General features: G+C 58.2%; 1 protein-coding gene across 9 annotated transcripts in view; it reads left to right on the forward strand.

Annotated features, from left to right (window-relative positions):
* The window catches only part of C2CD2L (C2CD2 like), a 43,794-nt gene that overhangs the window by 14,203 nt on the left and 12,215 nt on the right, over positions 1–17,376 (forward strand). For 4 of the 9 annotated variants that reach the window (XM_042800458.1, XM_042800450.1, XM_042800456.1 and 1 more), the window contains exons 2-14: positions 1,220–1,315; positions 1,783–1,902; positions 3,817–3,927; positions 4,825–4,941; positions 5,568–5,685; positions 5,832–5,949; positions 6,451–6,515; positions 7,109–7,236; positions 7,506–7,677; positions 8,412–8,507; positions 9,102–9,235; positions 9,720–10,002; positions 11,443–11,652. In XM_042800458.1, the coding sequence (XP_042656392.1) occupies positions 1,313–1,315; positions 1,783–1,902; positions 3,817–3,927; positions 4,825–4,941; positions 5,568–5,685; positions 5,832–5,949; positions 6,451–6,515; positions 7,109–7,236; positions 7,506–7,677; positions 8,412–8,507; positions 9,102–9,235; positions 9,720–10,002; positions 11,443–11,652 (1,675 nt within the window). In that variant the 5' untranslated portion in view covers positions 1,220–1,312. Of the gene's footprint in view, positions 1–1,219; positions 1,316–1,782; positions 1,903–3,816; positions 3,928–4,824; positions 4,942–5,567; positions 5,686–5,831; positions 5,950–6,450; positions 6,516–7,108; positions 7,237–7,505; positions 7,678–8,411; positions 8,508–9,101; positions 9,236–9,719; positions 10,003–11,442; positions 17,241–17,376 lie in introns of those variants that run through there. The other 5 variants (XM_042800455.1, XM_042800451.1, XM_042800454.1 and 2 more) reach the window with 5 other exon arrangements.

Below are 17,376 nucleotides of genomic sequence, written 5' to 3' on the forward strand. Positions count from 1 at the left end.
GGCTTGCTGCCGCCGATTATACGCTCGAGTTGCTGGGCAGAGGTTGCGGTCACGGAGAGAAAGGTTCCGATCTGATATTCTGGACTGACCCGGGTGGGCGAACACACGTGGCTCTGGTGGGGGAGGCTTGCGAGAAGAAACAACGGCAGGCGTTACTCGGGTGAAGCGGCAGGGAGTGACCTGATGTCGTTTCTCCATTAAGTCCTCCCGTTTTGAAGTTTGGTCACTGGGAGAGCTGCCTGGTGTCTGTGTTGAGAGGAGGGCGTGCGTCCAGGATAGCGTTGGATGGGCAAGCGGCTTTTCAGGTCGTTGTATGCGTGCTGGCCAGATCGGTGTCCGCGAGCCCCTTCCCTACCTCCTCCTGCCCATCACCCGGGTCGGTCTGTCGCCCGGAGGTGGCGGCACGCAGTCTCGTTCGCTTGAGAAAAAGAACGCGGTTTCCCACACCTTTATCCTCCCTCTTGGTCACCCTGGCCCTCAATCATAAGCGGCTTGGCAAACGGTCGCGTCCTTGCGCTCAGGTTGCCTGCTCGCTCTCGCTTTTTGCCCCGGTGAGGCGAGGGAATCTTTTGTGCGTAGCTTTTGTGCAGGGACACTCTTGACTCTTTATCTCGGTCTCGTATTTCTTGAGAAGGTTTCTCTGTGGAAAACTGGTCCCGTTGTGCAGGGAAATCCTCATGGGAAGAAGAGGGATGCTTCCGCGGCGGGGTTGCCATCTAATAAACCGGGAAACGGTGGAAAAAGGGAACTAATGGAGCACGGCGGCCGATGTATTCGTATGCTGAGGGTTGTCATAGGTTGTTTTTTTTTGTGTGTGGGGGTTGTGTTGGTTTTTTTTTTTTGTTTTGTTTTGTTTAGTTGTTTGCTTGTTTGTTTGTCTTCCTTGGGGCAGCATTAGCGCAGAGCTGGGAGAGAGAGCGAAAAGAAACAGCAAAGCTTCTGCTGTGAAGAGGGGGTAATGCGCTCGAGTTAAATCTGACCGCTGTCCAGAAAGATTTTCCATTCTCATTTGGGCTTGCCTGTCAGAAAGCGACGTGCTTGTGAGTCTAAGCCTTGCCCGGGTGGGTGGAATGGCAGTGTGTGGCGGCTCTGTGTGCTGGCTGCATTCGTGGAAACGGACCGAAACGTCTCTGGGGCCCCGGGTCTGAATCGGTTGTCCTCTTTGAAACTAGGTGGGATACCTTGACCGCTGGGAACTAACGGAGGTCTCTTTTTGTAGAGTTCGGTGCAGATCACGTTTGAAGAGGGTCTTCACTTACCACCGGCCACGAATATAAGTCGTGTGACGTGCAAGGGACAGTCGGACCGCAGCATGGTAAGGTCTTGCTGTTCTGAACTGTACGGTGTGGGGTTTCTCCGTCGACTGACGGCATGTTCTGTAGGGATTGCCGAGCCCTGCGCGATGGGGATGGTGGAACCGGGGAAGTTTTGGGCGAGGTCCATCGTCGGGTTCGGAGGCCTGTCGACAGGCTGCTGAGATTGCGGCTCTGTGGCTGTGCCTCGGCGAGCTCTGGGAAAGCGCCGCTGGGGGACGTGTTGGTGGAGCTGGGGCGTACGGCTGCAGAGCCTGAATACCGGTGACCTCCTCTCACCGATACGTCTTTACTGTCTCACATACGGAGTCTGAAATGGCAGGTTTGCGGTGCAGAACTGGCGCTGGCGCTAAGCCTGGTGTTTCTTTCTTGGCACGATGGGTCAGCCTTGTCTGTTGCTTTAGAGGTCACGCCCTCGCGCGGCTGTCTCGCTGAGGATATGAACTCTTCTCCTTCCTTTTTTCTCCAGGTGCTAAACTGCCATCTGTCAGCCGAAGCTGTGAAATTCCCCGTCTCTGTTACTCAGCAGTCCCCGGTCGCTGTTTCTGTGGACACCTATCACGTCACTTTGGCTGTGCGGCAGGCTCAGGTAACAGTTGTAAGAAGTCAGCCGTTGGAACTTGTCGTTTCACTCAGTCGTGGGAAGAGGAGCCGACTTAGGGCAGATAAAGGCCTCGTCGTGCCGGAAGAAGTGACGTGCCGTCAGTGACGTGTAGCGGAGGGGCAAATGTTCCCCAATCTGTGGGCCGAGTCCCGTTTTCTGAGTCTCGTTCTGCAGATCTTGGCTTCGTAACATCACCGTGACCAAATCCGGAGAGATCCGAGACATGGCAGCGTTCTATGCTGTCTTTTCTTAAGCGGGCGTTTAAGAAGCGAAGGGTTTGCAGAGTTCAATTCCCCTCGTGGTGTGACGGATAGGGAGGGGTGCATCCTGTGCGTATGTACGATGAGGGCATCGTCCCAGTTGTCGGTGTGAAAAAGGAATCCAGGATGAGGAGCGGTTTGCTTGTCGGTGCGTTTCCATTTACGGTAGTGTAATACTGATTTTCTTTTTCCTGCGTGTCGAACATTGGAGATCCTTCTTCCTGAACAGAAGCGCTCTTAAATCGCAGCGGGTGGTAATTCCGTAGTCATTTTCTGGTTGGATTCGCTTCCCTGGTATGTGGTTTTGTTCCCGACGCGAGGAAGGGGTTGAGGCTGGAGGCGGGTATCTCGCTTGGAGACCCTGCGCTCGTTTGTGCTATAGGGAGACGGGGTGAAATTAGAAGTAACGCTGCGGTAGCGGAGGCCGATCCCGTGCTGTTGCGGGTATTGCAGTTGGAAGGCTGTTGTAGAACCCCTTTGTTCTGAGGAGCTTTGTTAGACTTGTCAACCTCTGTTTATCGTATCGTCCCGGTTTGGTTTGGTGTGCCTCTGTTCTGCAGTCGCTTATCCGGCTTCTCTCTCTCTCTCTCTCTCCCCCTCTCTCTCGCTCTGCGGCGTCTAGTGTCCCTGCTGCCGATCTAGTTGTGGGCGGCAACTGTCGTCGCTTTTAGTCTCTGCCTAGTCCCTGGGAGCGAGGTGGCCCGTGTCGCATCTCACCAAGTGGCTTCTCGACTCGCTGGCATTTTCTAGGTCTCCTTCTCTGCGCCTGCTGAAGTTTTGGGTCGATTGTCCTTGCGTGGAATTGCGTGTGGTATTCTAACTGAGGTCTCGCGGCTGCGTGGTGAAGTGCCGGTAAGGTTACCGTGCGCCTGTTGGTCTGAATACTTCAAGTGTGGGATTCCCAAACGTGCCTTGCCTCTCTTGGGTGCCTCTGGTTGGTTGCTTACCTGGCTGCCGTGTCCCGGATCTGTCGCCTTTGACTCGATGACTTTCTGCTTCTCTGGTAAATAAATGTCGGTCTATCGATTCTTTCAGAACGATGTTAAATTACCTTCCCCTGGTTTTAGTAGAGATACAGGGTCGGGAGTCCTTCCCATCTGGTTCCGTTTCCGTCCATCGCGTTGAGGATTCCTTTCGGGTGTGTGGGTGTGCAACTTTTCAACCGAGCTGCGGGACGGCATACGGTCTGGTTCCTCGTCGCGGACTACCGGTGACTTGGATGAGTTTTCAGTCGGAGGATGCTCTCCTAGGGACACGTTGCTAACCTAGAAATGGCCGTGCTTAGGTTTGGCGGTGGTTCATCGACGCAGGTCGGTGAACGTGCCGTGTCGGTGTCCAAGGTGCTCGTTTGGATTGTCTCGCAGGCTTTTTCTTCAGCCGAAGAAAAAAAATATACCGGTTTTCCCTCTGCTGGTATGTGGGCAACCGAAAGCAGCGGGGAAGCTGGATCTCGCTAGGGAGTGTCGAGGCTTCTGTGGCCGCTTCTTCCCGTAGGTCCAGGACCGCTCGCGTTCTTACGTTCCGTCTCGTACTGTTGCGCTGACGTGAGGGCCGTTCGGTTGCTGAATTTGAAGCGCGGCGAAAAGCACCTCACGGAAACAGAAACTGTTCCTCACTGTGGGTATTTGTTATGGGCCAGGTGGAGATCCGCTTGGAGGAGATACAGAACGAAGGCCTCCTGGTGTCGTGGACGTTCAAGGACAGGCCGGACTTGAACCTTTCGGTTCTTCCGAGGCTTCAGCTTCCCGAGGTGAGTGGCCAATGGCGGGAGGCTGGACTTGAGCGGAGGAAGGGCGGGAGGGGCGGAAAGGGTGCCGAGCCAAGAGGAAGGCTGCTGCGGAGGGGAGAGGTTGGTGACTCGCTGTCGTGGCCCTTCAGGGTGAGGGAGGGGGACCCTTTCGCTCTGGAATCGATACTAGCTCGCCTCTGTCAAAACGGCGCATCCTCAGGAGGCCCGGAGCAGTGCCGATGCCTGTTTTCCAGAGCTCGGTGTAACGCCCGAGTGGGCTTCTGCCTCGCAAAAAAGGCTTTCTGTCTCCGTAGGTCCTCCTGCGTTTTTGAGATGTAGAGCGGCAAAATGAGCCGGCTTGGCTCGTGGGTATTTTTGTTTCTTTGTTGTTGTTGCTGTCGTCTGTTTGTTTGTTTGTTTTGCTTGGAGTTTTTTTCGAGAGGTTAGTGTGGGGCCCCCCGCGGGTATAGGAAGTTGAATAAGCCGAACGTGGGCATGCTCGCTCTTCCGCCACCCGAACGGGTTGGTTGATTTCTTTTATTGACGCCCCCGTCGCTTTCTGCTGAGTAGATAAAGGAGTTTGGCCGTTCTCACGAAAGCGCCGTAGTACTGTCTCGAGAGGTGGCGAGGAACTGGGGAGTTGCAAAAGCTGTGTCCTCAACATTGGCGACGGGTAGCCTGCGGGTGCAGGGGCTTAGTTTGCCTCCTTTAGGCATCTCGCGTTTGCCCGCAGCTGTCAGACGGAAGCTTTGAGCGATGCGGAGGGCGAATACGGGAGATGGGAAGAGTACTTGGGAGGTTGTCAGGGGGAGGACCGCGTAGCATCTTAGCGGCTTGAGAGGCAGTTGGAGCTGTAGCAAGAGAAAATGCATCTGCTTGGTTATGACATTCCCGCGTTTCCTCTTGATTTGCGGAGAGAAGAACGAAGGGAGAGCGGATCTGTCCACTGTAAAGGATCTGATCGAGGATACCGTTGTCAGCACGCAGCCGGCCATGATGGTGAATCTGAAGGCCTGCGCCGCTGGAGTCGGTATGGTAAGGCGCTCTCCTTGTGTCATTCTTGCGCCTCGAACGCTGCGCCCCGGGACACTTCCGAGGGCTGAGACTCAGGCGGGAATCTGAGGGTTGAGACTCGCTCCTGGGTGACGGCCGCATCCTGGCCTGTGCTGAAGCGGCAGTCGGGGTACCGTGGTGCCGGCAGTGGGTGTAATTAGAAACCGCTCCGACGGGCGGCTCTCTTTGTACCTCATTTCCTGAATGCCACGTATCGGTTGCGTTGAGGCAGAGCCAGACTGCCGGAGATGCGTCTGTGTTTTGGCAGTCTCTCTGTCGCTCTGAACGCTGGGGCTCGGTCTGGGGCAGCCTTGACGGGCACGGAACGGTCTGTGGTGTGTTGTCTTCAGCTGTCCGTGAGGCAGCCGGCGAGCTCGCTGTCGTCTGTCTCTCTTCCCATCTGCCTTAAGGTTCCCTTCTGAAATAAGGAGGGGGGCCGGCGGAGGTCGACAGAGCTCGGGGAACCCGAAGCGTCTCTCTATAGTTCTGCGGGAACTCCCTGACGTCGGTGCGAGGACCTGCTTAGCAGATGCAGAGACGAACGTCTTGCTGCGGTCTGCTGGCGAGGGAACGGTAAAAGCGTTGGTCTCGCTCTCGTTACTCCTCAGGTACCCTGCAGTAAGTTGACGCGAGAGTCCCCGTCTGCGGTAGCGGCAGCCCCTCTGGGTTCTAAGCTGTTGCTCCGGAATCTTCGGGTGCTGAACTTGGGCTGCCAGGGCAAGGGAGGTAAGCGTCAAAACACGGCTGATTGGCAACAGGCAAAGGTGCGCGTGGAGATTTTGGGTGGGTTTGAGTGGAAAAGGGACGTGCGTCCACCGAGCCGCTGCCTCGTGTAGACGAGCGCCCGCCTACGCTCTGTAATTCTGCCGCAGGACTTGGGGGGATACGCTGCGTGGCAGAACTGGACAGCCCCCCGCAGCAGAAGCGGACGAGGCCGGTGACGGCTGCCGGTGCCGCAGCAGAGATGGAGTGGACCGAGGAGCTCTTCCTGTAAGTGTCCGCCCGCCTTTCAGCTGGCACGGTGGGGGCAGACCGGCGCGGTCTCCGTCAGAAGCCCGCACCGCAGGGCAGCGTGTGCTTGCGTGGCCTGCGTGACAAGCTACCCATTCCATCGGCTGGCCCCAGCTTGCGTGTGTGTTTCCCGCTCCCCTGGATGCTCCGTGTTTTGAAGTGGATGGGCGGGGGGCGTGTGGGAGCGGTGGGTGCAGAAGGCCCGGAGCGTAAGTCTCGGCCCCCCGGACAGATGGCCCTCTCCACTTGCTCTGTCGGCCTACGCAGTCCTGTGGGGGACGTGAGCCGGAGTTCCTTTCTTCTGAGTAGCTTACTGCCCCTCGTCACGTTCTCCAAATTAGCACACGTATATTGGAGCTTTGGAAAAGGTGACGAGGCGTGTGGGATCCGAGGGAGGGAATGCATGGACCGGGGTCGTTTGCTCCGTGGCCATTCCGCGAAGGCTGCCTAATACCAGCCCGTCTCGTTCTGTTTCAACAGGGACTTGGGACCTAGAAGTAAAGAGCTGAAGCTACAGGTGCTGGGGAACAGCGATGGAGGCGAAAGTGAGTACGGGCAGCCGTAAAATGCATCTTAAGACGGGGAGACAAAAGTGCCTGAGGGACTTCCTTCCGCTTTGAGCCTGCAATAGTTCTGCGTCGGTAGGACGCGTGATGAACTTGGCGAAAGATTTTTTGTGTCTGGCTTTACGTGAGCCTCTCGCTGCTCTGGAGCCCGTTCTTCTTAGCCAAAAGCCCTCACTCTGGCCTTTTCAGTGCCCGGGAGGTTGCCGTGGCCCGCCCGTCTCCGCCGAGGTGGGGAGAGGGATGCCGGGATTTGTCCCCGTGTATCGGCAGAACGTTGCGGGAGGCTCTTAAGGCTGTTCATTTCTACTCGGTCAGGAACTAACTGTGGCGCCTCTTTTTGATGGAGGCCACGCAATGGCCGACTCTTTAAGGGAATCGATTTCCGGAAGGGTAACGAGGAACTGGGGGAGTGCTGCCCGCCCCCTCCCCGCCTCCCACCCGGGAGCTACCGGTGTTGTGGTGGTCCGCTGCACGGGCCCGCGGGGCCGCTGCCCAAAAGCGGGGATTGCCTGGGAGACATCTGAGGTGCTGAGGTCCTGTGGTGTGTCGTGTTTTCCTGTTCCTACTCGCAGACGTGCTGCTGGCGCGCGCCACGCTTCCGCTTGATTCTTTGGGCAAACGGCCATCTGGGAGACGGGTCTGCGCGCTGGCTCCGGGAGCCGGGCGGTCGCTGGCGGCCGAAGCTACCATTACGTTGGAGGTGAGCTCGCGATTCCGTAAGCTCGGCGCAAAGGCATGTTCTGGAAGCGTTCTCTGTGCGAGCCTGTAGCCGGGACGAGCGTGATCGGGCCTGGGCTCGTCGCGGGGGACCGGCAGACCCTTAGGGGCCTCCCTCCGTTCAACCGACGGCGCGGAGGGGGTGGCTTCTCGGTGCCCAGAGCCGTAGCTTTTGTCACCCGTACGCCTGCCTTTCCGTCTGGGAGGAGGAGTGTCTCTCTCCTCTCTGAGCTGTGCTTTACTCCCTTGTAGCTGCTCTTCCAAGAGTCCCCCGCATCGCTGAATGCTCGGCACGCCGCGTCTCTGAGAACCAGCATCACCCCCACGAAGAAGGTGGAGATGGACCGGACCGTCATGCCCGATGGCACCATTGTGACTACCGTCACCACGATTCAGTCCCGGCCCAAGGCAGACTGCAAACTGGGTGAGGCTGCCGCGCGACCGGCGTCTTGCACGGGCGGCCGCCACGGGGGCGCACGCTCAGCCGCGATATTCCCGGGGCTGCTCTCGCGGGTGGTAGCAAAGCCATCCAGCCGCTGCGTGTTGCGGTCGTCGCGGACTGGGACCTCGCACGGCGCTGTTGACTTTGGGCTCGGAATGTGGGTGTCGCGGCCGTTCCCTTAGCGTCTCGCCGCAGGGAATTGCTGCAGCCCCGTGTTTGGGGGCTGGCGAGAGAGGGACAAGACTCTGGGTCGCCCTTTGGCGGCGGGAGGTCCGGACGCTGCGTACGCCGCCACATAACATCTGCGTGACGTCGGGCTGCGCGTTGTGCCGCGCCCGCTCTTTATTTTCTGCGCCGCTGGAGAAATTGGGCTGTGTGTACCAAACGCAGAGCCGAAAGCACGTCGACCTCGCTTGCTCGCGGTTGTCGCTGCTTGCAGTCTGACATCCCGAGAAACACGGTGCTGTGGGTGTTCCATGGGGTGAGGCCGGGAAACGGCACGAATGGGGTCTTGCGACGGGGCTGCCTCACGTGTCTTTTCTCCAAGAGACTTCTCACCGTTTTGTTGCCGCAAAGCCTCGCGGAGCCAGCCTCTGCAAGCCCTCTGTGCGCGCTTGAGGCTTGCCGGGGGTTTGCGTGGTGGGCCACGATACAGCAACGAGGTTGTCTAAGCTTCCTCTCCATTTACCGGTGTCTCTGTCTCTTTCGTTGTGAAGATTCGCCATCCAGGTCCCCTTCCAAGGTGGAAGTGACCGAAAAGAAGACAACGGTGCTTTTGGAGAGCGGCTGTCCCCCTGGCCCCTCGCCCAGTGGTAAGTGCTCGGTAACCTGAGGCTCTTACCAGAGCGACTGCGTTCCTTAGCCTTTCTGGGAGACCGGCGGTCTGAACGTGGGTCGTTTCACTCGTCTGCCTTTGCTGCAGAAGGGAATGTCCGAGTGCCCACGGGATGGGGGTGGGTGAAAGCAATTCCGCTCTGGCTAGCCGGTCTGTGACTCCGGGTGTTTCCTCGCTCGATGGGAACGGTCCAGGCTATCCGGACCCGAAGAGCTTTGCTCGCCCGGTACTCGGGGCTCTGATCGTCTCCGGGGCGCGGGGAGCTGTGGCCGGTGTGACGGTTTGTGGCTGTGGCTGCCCGCACTCTCGGGAGTCTTTGGAGGGCCTCGCGGAGCAGGAAGGGTATTCTAGTGATACCCCTGGTGGGAAATCAAACCTCTCGGGTGCCCGAGATTGCCGAGAGCTATACGGAGCGTCATTCCTTTGCTTCGTTCGGGCAAGCCCGTAACGAACGCCGCTCTCGACCTTCGTGCACGCGTAGTTGCCTATTACGAGTGTTGCGGTTGGCGAGCGGGCTCTTGCCCGCGCTGCAGGTCACTACCTCAAGCGTTGGTATCTTTCTTGGACTCAGGGGATAGCCGTGCGCCCAACGGCTTGGATCCAGTGGCTGAGACGGCGATCAGGCAGCTCACCGAGACGAATAACAAGCCCGCCAAGAAGACCCCGACGAAACGTAGCACGCTGATCATCTCAGGCGTTTCCAAGGTCTCTGGTAGTTAGGGGGCCGTGTTTCCGATTCGCAAGGTTGTTTCTAGGGATGCGTGAATGAAAGCGCCCTGTCCCGCAGACATTGGTGCGTGAGGGTTCCGGCACGGACAGCTCGCTCGGCAGAACCCTTTTGCCGCTTCCTTGCGGCTTGTCGCTGTTTCCCGGCAAGTGCCGAAGGTACCTTGCCTGTGCGCGGGGCAGCCGCCGAACAGGAGGCTGCTGCCGTACCTGGCTGGGAACCTGGTGGAGGATCTAAGGAGTTCTCTGTGGCCTTGCCTACGGGAGCGAGGGAGGCGCCACGGAGCGCTCTGGAATCAGCCGTGTTCCGGTATACGTCGGCAAAAGAGTGACGATTGCGCGTCGGTGCTCTCTAGTACCGACGATCAGAACTGGAGCATCCGTGTGTGGGTGTGAATGGAAAATTGGGAGACGAAGGCAATCCTTTAGGCCCTGTCTGTCTGACCTTCTACCTCCCCTCCAGGTACCTATTGCTCAAGACGAAATGGCACTTTCTCTGGGTTACGCCGCATCCCTGGAGGCCACGGTGTACGGGGATCCTGTGGCGGAGGACGCGGCTGACCGGATGCGCGGTCCTACAGAAGCGTCCCAGCTGCTGGAAACGTCGCCGTCGGTTCGAAGGGCCAGTCAGGAGCTGGATGAGACGACGCGATCAGACGTCTCCGAGAGGCCGTCGGTGGAAGACGTCGAGTCTGAAACTGGCTCCACGGGAGCCCTTGAGACCAGGAGCTTGAAAGATCACAAAGGTAAGGGTGAACTGCGAGACGGTAGCTCCGGTTAGCCCGTTGCGCTCGAGGACGAAGTGACGTCCCAGTCGCCCGCCCGAGCACGAGAGCTGCGGCTAGCTTTCGGCACGGTGAAGAGTGGCTTCTGCCAGGGTCTGGCGGAGCCTGCCTCTCTCCCGTGGTTCCTGTCGGAGCGGTTCAAAACTCCCCCATTCGCAAGCGCCCCGATTCCCGTGGCCTTCTTGGTTTCTGTGCTCTCTTAGATGGGAACCCTCTGCGGCACGTGCGTGCCCGAGCACCCGTTTTCTCTCCCCGGCCTCCGGGTCCACCGATCGGCCATGTGTCTGTAAATAAGGATTCCTTCTCTGAATTTGGCCGCCTCTGGCGCGGAAACGGAGGCTGGCCAGCAACGCGGATTGTATGGGCCTCGAGGCCTTCCCTCTTTCTCTGTTTGCGTCGAAGCGGCTAGCGTCTCTGACCTGTCGTGCCATAGGACGTTCACGCAAACTCTCCGCTTTTAAACGATGGAGCGGGCCTGCCCCAACCGAGCTGCTGCTCTGGACTTTCTGGGCTCGCGTTAACCGGGCGGATGGCGCACCTCGAATTGCCACGCCGGTGGCCACGCCGGTTTCTGCTAGCTACGAGCTACATATGTCGACGAGCGCGAGCTGAAATCTCGATCGCTCGCGATACCGCAGTGGGGGACAGGTTTCAGGGGGTCATGCCCTGGTCCGAGCAGGTACGGTTTGGTCCGTGACGGCCCCTTGTTCGCACGGGAGCGGGTAGGAAGGTGTGCGGCCCAGAGTCTCGAGAGACGTGGTGGGCGGGGAGGAGAAGGAAGGAAACAGAAAGCAGGCCCCCTCCGTAGGAAACAGCATTACGGCTTTGCACGGCGTGGAGGTTGCGGACATGCCTTTTTGCGTCCGTTCGGGGCTGACGGTGATCGGTGTCTCTGCCCCGTCCCCCGCCGCATGAGTCATGCGGAGCCGTTGCCGTTACTTGTCTCTGGCTTCGGGCCTCTCGCGAAACGGCGGGCAGCCGTTCTGGGGGACTTGCTGGCCGGCTAATCTGGGCGCCCTCGAGATGGCCCCATCCGAGAGGCCTTTTTCTTGCCGTGCGTTCCTCGCGGTGCCTCCACGTGCAGACGTTCGCCCTTGTTTTCCATTTGCGTGAGTCTTGGCTGTCTGTTGCGACTCTGCACGCTTCCGCTGAGGGGATGGCGTTGTTGCTCAAAAGGAGGTTTACGCGAGGGGAACGCCTGACGGCGTGCCTAGCAAAGCAGCTTGTCGGTATCGAGGTCTGCCCTGAACACGGGCTTTGCCTCGCGGCTGGGGTCTGGGGTTCGCTGACCTGCCGCGCGCTTTTGCCGATTGTCCCGGAGCGGCCGGGTGTGTTTATGGCCCAAAGACTTGAGAGGGCGGCATACTATCGTGGTTTCCGTCTCCTTTTCTGTCTCTGCAGTTAGCTTTCTTCGGAGCGGTACCAAGCTCATCTTCCGGAGAAGGAGCAAGCAGAAGGAAGCGGGCCTGAGCCAGTCGCACGACGACTTGTCCAACGTTACCGCCGGTTCTGCCGCCGGGAAGAAAGCCGGCAGCTTCTCCCGCCGCCTCATCGAGCGCTTCTCCTTCAAGTCTAAATCCAAACCCAAAGCTAGCGACGGCACGACGGCAGGTGAGAACTGAAGGAGGGAGAAGCCCGTCGGAAAGATTGCACAGAGCTCCTTTTCTAGTCTCTCGTCTTCCCGCTCCGCGGTATCTGTGACCTGCAGTCCGGTTCCTTCCCGCCTCGGCTGAGGGAAGACGCCCCGGTGCTGTCTGCCGTCCGGGGAGCGGAGGTGGCGAACCTGGAGCTTAGGCCGCTCATCCGCCTCGGCTCAGCCTTCTCTGACTGTCGTACCCCACTGTGCTCTCCCGCAAAATCCAGGTGGTGCGCTAATCCCTGGGGGGCTCCCAGGAGCTGCAGAAGTGACTCTGCCTGTGTGGCTGCGTGACCTTACCAGGGGCGTCCCGGGAAGCAGCGTTGGGGGGGATCTTGAGGCACAGCCCTCGGAGTTAAAGATTGAGAAACTACCGGGTTCGCTAAGTTGCCGAGAAGCGTGGGATTGTAGCCTCGCTCGGCTCTTCTGGTGACACAGAATGACGCGGTTGCTGGCCATCTACACGCTCGCGTTGCTTCCGCTCGGTGCAGAGGCCGTGACCTGACGGAGATGCAGGGTGGTACGGGGCGATGCGTTCCTGGGCTGTGAGCTGGCGGGAGAACGAGCCACGGGCCTCCACCCGGCTCTGCCGTTGGAACGGTCTTGGGTTTGGACAGTGCCGAGGGACGCGTGCTTTCTGTGCTATGCGGATGAAGGAAGGAGACTCCGAGAAGAAGGAATTTCTCGCTGCCGGGTGAGTGTTTGTAGAAGCCCGGGCCCTCGCAAGAATGTCTGGCTGGTGCCGCCACGCTGTGACGCAGCCCTCCTTTTGCGTCCCCGTTCTCGGACGGGGCCAGGGCCGTGCCGCACGCACGCCAGCCGTCGTACGAGTGGAACCCTTTCCCTCGGGGCAGTTTGGGGGCACTGCCGATGGGACGCCGGGCCGTCTTCCTTACCCGTGGAGTGCCCGGACTCTCGTGGCCTCGTGGTTCTTGCGCTGGGGACGGACGATGCTAGCGAAAGGGCGGTCTGACGTGGAGTCCGGTGAAGTCGCGTGGCGGAAAGAGGCAAGAGTTCCCGCGTTTGCACTGACGAAAAGGTTTCTTGCGGTAGAAGGAGCCTTTCTTGATTGCATCTGGTATTGCCTTTCTTCTGGCGAACCCGATCCACCGTGTTCAAACGGCGGGCGTTTCCGCGGCGTGTATTTGCAGAGGGAGAGGCGTGCGGGGGAAAATCGACTCCCTGCGCGGAAGGAGATCCCCCTTCCAGATGAATGGTTTTTCCGGTCTCCTGGCGCGTGAACGTTGCGGATGTCCCCAAAGGCCCCGGTTGGATAGTGTAACGCCTCTCTTTGGAGAAACGCTTGTGCCCCGTCGTCGTGCCTGGTTTGAACGGAAGCTCCTTCTCTCCTGCGGGCCGGACAGTTAAGGGAGATGGGACAGAGGGGAGGGAAAACCTCGCCAAAGAGCGATCGCCTGGCCCTGGCGGGATTTGCAAGCTCTGCTCTCCCGTTAAGGTATCTCCCGAGGTGGGGGCTGTCACCCCGCCGTATCCAGGATGCGACCGACTGGAAAATCGGTAGCTCTCTCGGCAGCGTGCGTAAAACAACATGTCGCCTTCTTCGGAAGGACGAATCTCGGCTGGTTGTTGCGTGCTGTTTCCGAAGACCGGTGTGTGTTCGATATGCCACTGCGAAAGGATTTTCGGGCAAGAATTTCGGGGTCTGTCTTTGAAAGTACAGGGAGGTAGGGAAGGCCAGAGTCGCCTGGGGCGCTTGGAGGGAAGGCGTTGGTGCGAGCCGGTGAGGGGGGACTCACTCCCGGGTTTCCTGGCAATTCGCCACAAGGTTGGGCCCGTGTGAGAAATTGGACCGGTCTGGCTGGCTGAACTTCTCCCCCTGTTTGGTTTGGTCTGGGTGTCTTTCTGGCCGTCCCTGAGCTCTTTCACGTCTTCTATCCTTTGTTTCTTTTGCCACCTGCGTGGTACAGTGGCTTCGTTCGCAGCTCTGTGCGCTGCGGATGTTGGCGCGCTCGCAGTTTCTCGCCGAAGATAGTGTTCCTCGATGTGAGCGATCAGTTCCTGCTGCGGCACCGGTGGATGTTGGCGATCTGCAGCTTGCCTCTGGCGATCCGGCTGCCGGAGCGAGGCGGCCCTTCCTTCGCGGGGTCGGTGCGATGTCGCACGTGGCGCCGTCCCTCGCGGGCACGCCCTTGCTCCCAAAGCCTCGGGGTTCGGTTCCGCTTTGGCGTTCTCCCTTGCACTGCCGTCCCCGCTACGACCACGCCTCCGTTACCGACGACGCGCGACGCTCTGCCTTTGGGCTTCGCTTATTCTTTTCCGATACCGTGTCCAGGTCGCTGTGAAGGAAAAGCGCTCGCCGAGCTCAGACAGCATCGCTTCTATAGCAGGACGGCCGTGAGACTTTGTGTCAGAAATGCCGGCGGCTCTTCATCTGCAGGTTTATGGCAGGACCTTCCCCAGATCCTCGTTTAGGAGTCCCGTATTCTTTTCTTTATACTGAGGGAGCAGCTCAAGCTGTCTTGGTGCAGAGCGGCTGGAGGCAAATGCCCGAGGCTCCCACCCGCACTTCCGAAGCGTGAATCGGGCTCGCGTACGCAAGGACGGCCGTGAGGGCTAGCGAGCGTTGTCCTCGTTGCTGTAGACCGGAGGCGAAAGAGGTGGGTGGGGTGTGTGTCCGACAAAGACGGACCTGGATTTTGACCGGAACAGTTTGGTCTGGCTCGGAGGAAGCTCGATAGGAAAGCTATCGAAACCAAACAGGAACGCAAGTTCCTCGCTGGCCTCGGGGATCAAGGATCCCTTTCTAGCTGCGTCAAATAGGCAATTGCTGCCACGTGTCCGCGGTCTTTCTCAAATTTATTCCCGGTTTGTTGGCTCTAGGCCACACCTGCCGATGAATCGCAGCAGAGGTGTGCTGTTTCTGATTGTGAGCTCTGACCCGGCGAAAGACTCGTCTGGGCATCTCCTGCACTGCGGTCCGTGGAATGAATGGAACAGGGGCCGCGTGACGCTTGGTGTGTGTTGTCCCTTGAATTTTTGGCAGTGCTTTTTAGCACGGGCAGCAGACCGCTATGAAAGGTCGTATCTGGTTCGGTAGCTTGCAGAGGAAAGGGATATCGTTGAGCGCTGACGGAGCATATCACTGGCACTGCTTGTGTTTCCTATCGGCGATGTACTGCCTGCCATTCCGTTGCTTCTCAAAGTGGTACGCTGTAGGACTGATACCGTAACCTTCTGACCCTCTCTGAAACGCTCTCTCTAAGCACGGACCGTTTCTTCGGGGTGTTTGCGTAAACGGTCGTCGGCAGGCCGTAGGGGTAAGGGGAACGGCTCGGGTGAGTGCACCGGGAGTTTTGTAGATCTGATACGCTCCCGATTAACGTGTCGATCCTTTCTCTTGGTATCCGTACGTGGCTCCTTTTCTTGCGTGCACGGTTGTTTTCGTCCCCCGAGTAGCAGGCAGCCGGTTTTGTTAGTCCTGGCTACGGAAGCACGGAGGACCCTCCCGCCTTCCCGTAGCTGACAACGGTAACGAATCCGCCTCATGGGGAAAGTGTCATCGTTGGCTCGAGAAAAGATTCTTCGATCCTAATCTTCTCAGAAGGAAAGGGACGGTCACATAGGTCTTTGCCTTTATGGCTTCTGTAAGCCAGAGCCCCGGGGAGTTTGCCCCGTAGGACCGCTGTCGAGAAATTCTCTTTTGTATTTCGGACAGAAGAAATGCCATTTGAAATGTACGTTGCCCCGTTTAACTTCTTCCAGATAGCCGTGCCCTCACCTCGGTGCCGGTGTGGGGTCCGTGGCATTTGGAAACGCCTGGGATCGCAGAGCAATGGTGTGCCCGGGTGCGTGATGCGGGCCGCCGTTGGACTTTCTAGACTGGAATGATCTGCGGTTGACAGGTTGCTGTCTCGGGGTAGGTTCGGTGTTTGCACCTTGTGAAATCGGTCCTTAACCGAATATGTGGGGGAGGAGGAGCGGCAGAGCGGCGGGCTTGAACCCGCGGAGGCTTCCGAAGGAGTTCAACCTGCTGATGAGGGCCCGTTCTCCGCACGCTGTGTTTTGCTGCCGGCTGTGCGGATAGAAACGGTGACTCGGTGATTGGGAAATGAAGCCAAAAGTATACATTTTGGGTTTGGGGCTGGTTGGTTTGTTGTTGTTTTGGTTGGGGTTTTTTTTGTTTGTTTGTTTGTTTTTGTTTTTTTTTTTTTCTAATTTATTTGGGGGTAGAGGAGGTGTGGTGTTGCGTGGGCATTGTTTTCCGTTGGTTTGCTGTGGGTTTTTTTGGGGGGGTGTGCTGTTTTGCGTTGGTGTTTTGTTTTGTTTTCTTTTGGTTTGGGGTTTTTCGTTTGTTTGTTTGGGTTTGGGTTTTGTTTTTGGCTATTTTGGCTGAACAGAGTTACCAGAACTTACCCGTGCTCTGTGTTTTTACTTCTCTGAAGAAAACAGATTTCTCTAGCCCTCGGTACACTTGTAAGTGTATTTCTGTCTAGATACATCCTCTTCCCGTGTTTCGGTAAGGTTTTTTAAGAGCCTCCCCGTTGAGAAAACTGTCGGTCTCGGCCCGCGAGGGGTGTCCTCTCGAGGTGAGAGAGAAAACAGGCACGGGAAGAAACGGAGAACTATAAAAGCTCAGTGATTTGGGTGGGCCGTAGGATCTGCTGCCACGGATGTCTGACGGAGGCTCGACGCCTGGAGAGGGTGTGCCGAGGCAGCGTACTCGAGGACGCAGGGATGGCGTGCGTGCACGGGTGTTGGCGCACACTCGTAATCGGTGTGCGCCCGGCGAATGCCGGTACCGGCCGCGCCACAAAGTGATTGAGGACGACGGGGCCGAGCGGTGGGTCGGGAGGGCGGCTCCCCCGGCTTCTGTTTCGTCTGCAAAATAGTTCTGCCGCAGCCCTCTGCGGGGCAGAGTCGAGCAAGCGAGTCCAACCTCTGCCCCCGCGAGCACCCTCACACTGCTTATGCAGTCGAGGATGGAGTTTTCGGCAGACTGGCTGAAGTCGGGGACGATGAGGGAGGGGCTACTCGGGCTAGTCAGAAAACGGGTCAGGGCCAGGGGCCGTAACGAACGCTTCTTCAAAGCGATGGAGGATGACCACGGGCACGCGCTGTTTCTCGAGTAGAACCGGGTGCGTGGCAAAGCGTAAGCTTGCAGGTGGTTTTGTTCCGCTTTTCTGTCTTAAGTGGTGCCGCTTCCTTCCTGTGACAGCTTCTCTCGGTTCGTCGATCGCTGCGCCTACGGAGAAGTAATTTCTGGGTCGCTGGTGAGATGCTTGAATGCTGGGTGGCTTGCGTCTGCTTGTTTTGGGGTCTTTTGCACCGTTCTCCCCTGCCACCTCCTGGGTCACGGCGAGCGTCACGGTAGAGTAACAATCCTAGTGGCGGTCCAACTTTGGAAACGGTCTTTGTGTCCTTGTGGTATCGCGGCTCCTTCTACAGCCATGACTGCTCCACGCCGCCTTTCCTCGCTCGTACGGGTACTGGACCGAATACCCATGCTGAATTTGAATTAGCGCCCCTCCTCGTGCGTGCTCTTTTGTACCTTGATGCCTTCTCTCTGGGTGGATTATTTTAACCCCGGATTGTTCAGAGGAGGGAAAAGGAGGCGGGGGGGGGGGGGGGGGGGGGGGGGGAAAAAAAAGGGGGAAACTGTGTAGCTATTCATGAGAAAAGAATGAAATGACTTAATTTGGACTAAATGAACTTCTTGCACCTTTGTAAATGTCGAAGAA

The sequence above is a fragment of the Tyto alba genome, unplaced genomic scaffold (genome assembly GCF_018691265.1).
Source record: "Tyto alba isolate M040663 unplaced genomic scaffold, T.alba_DEE_v4.0 Super-Scaffold_32, whole genome shotgun sequence".
Taxonomy (NCBI): Eukaryota; Metazoa; Chordata; class Aves; order Strigiformes; family Tytonidae; genus Tyto; species Tyto alba.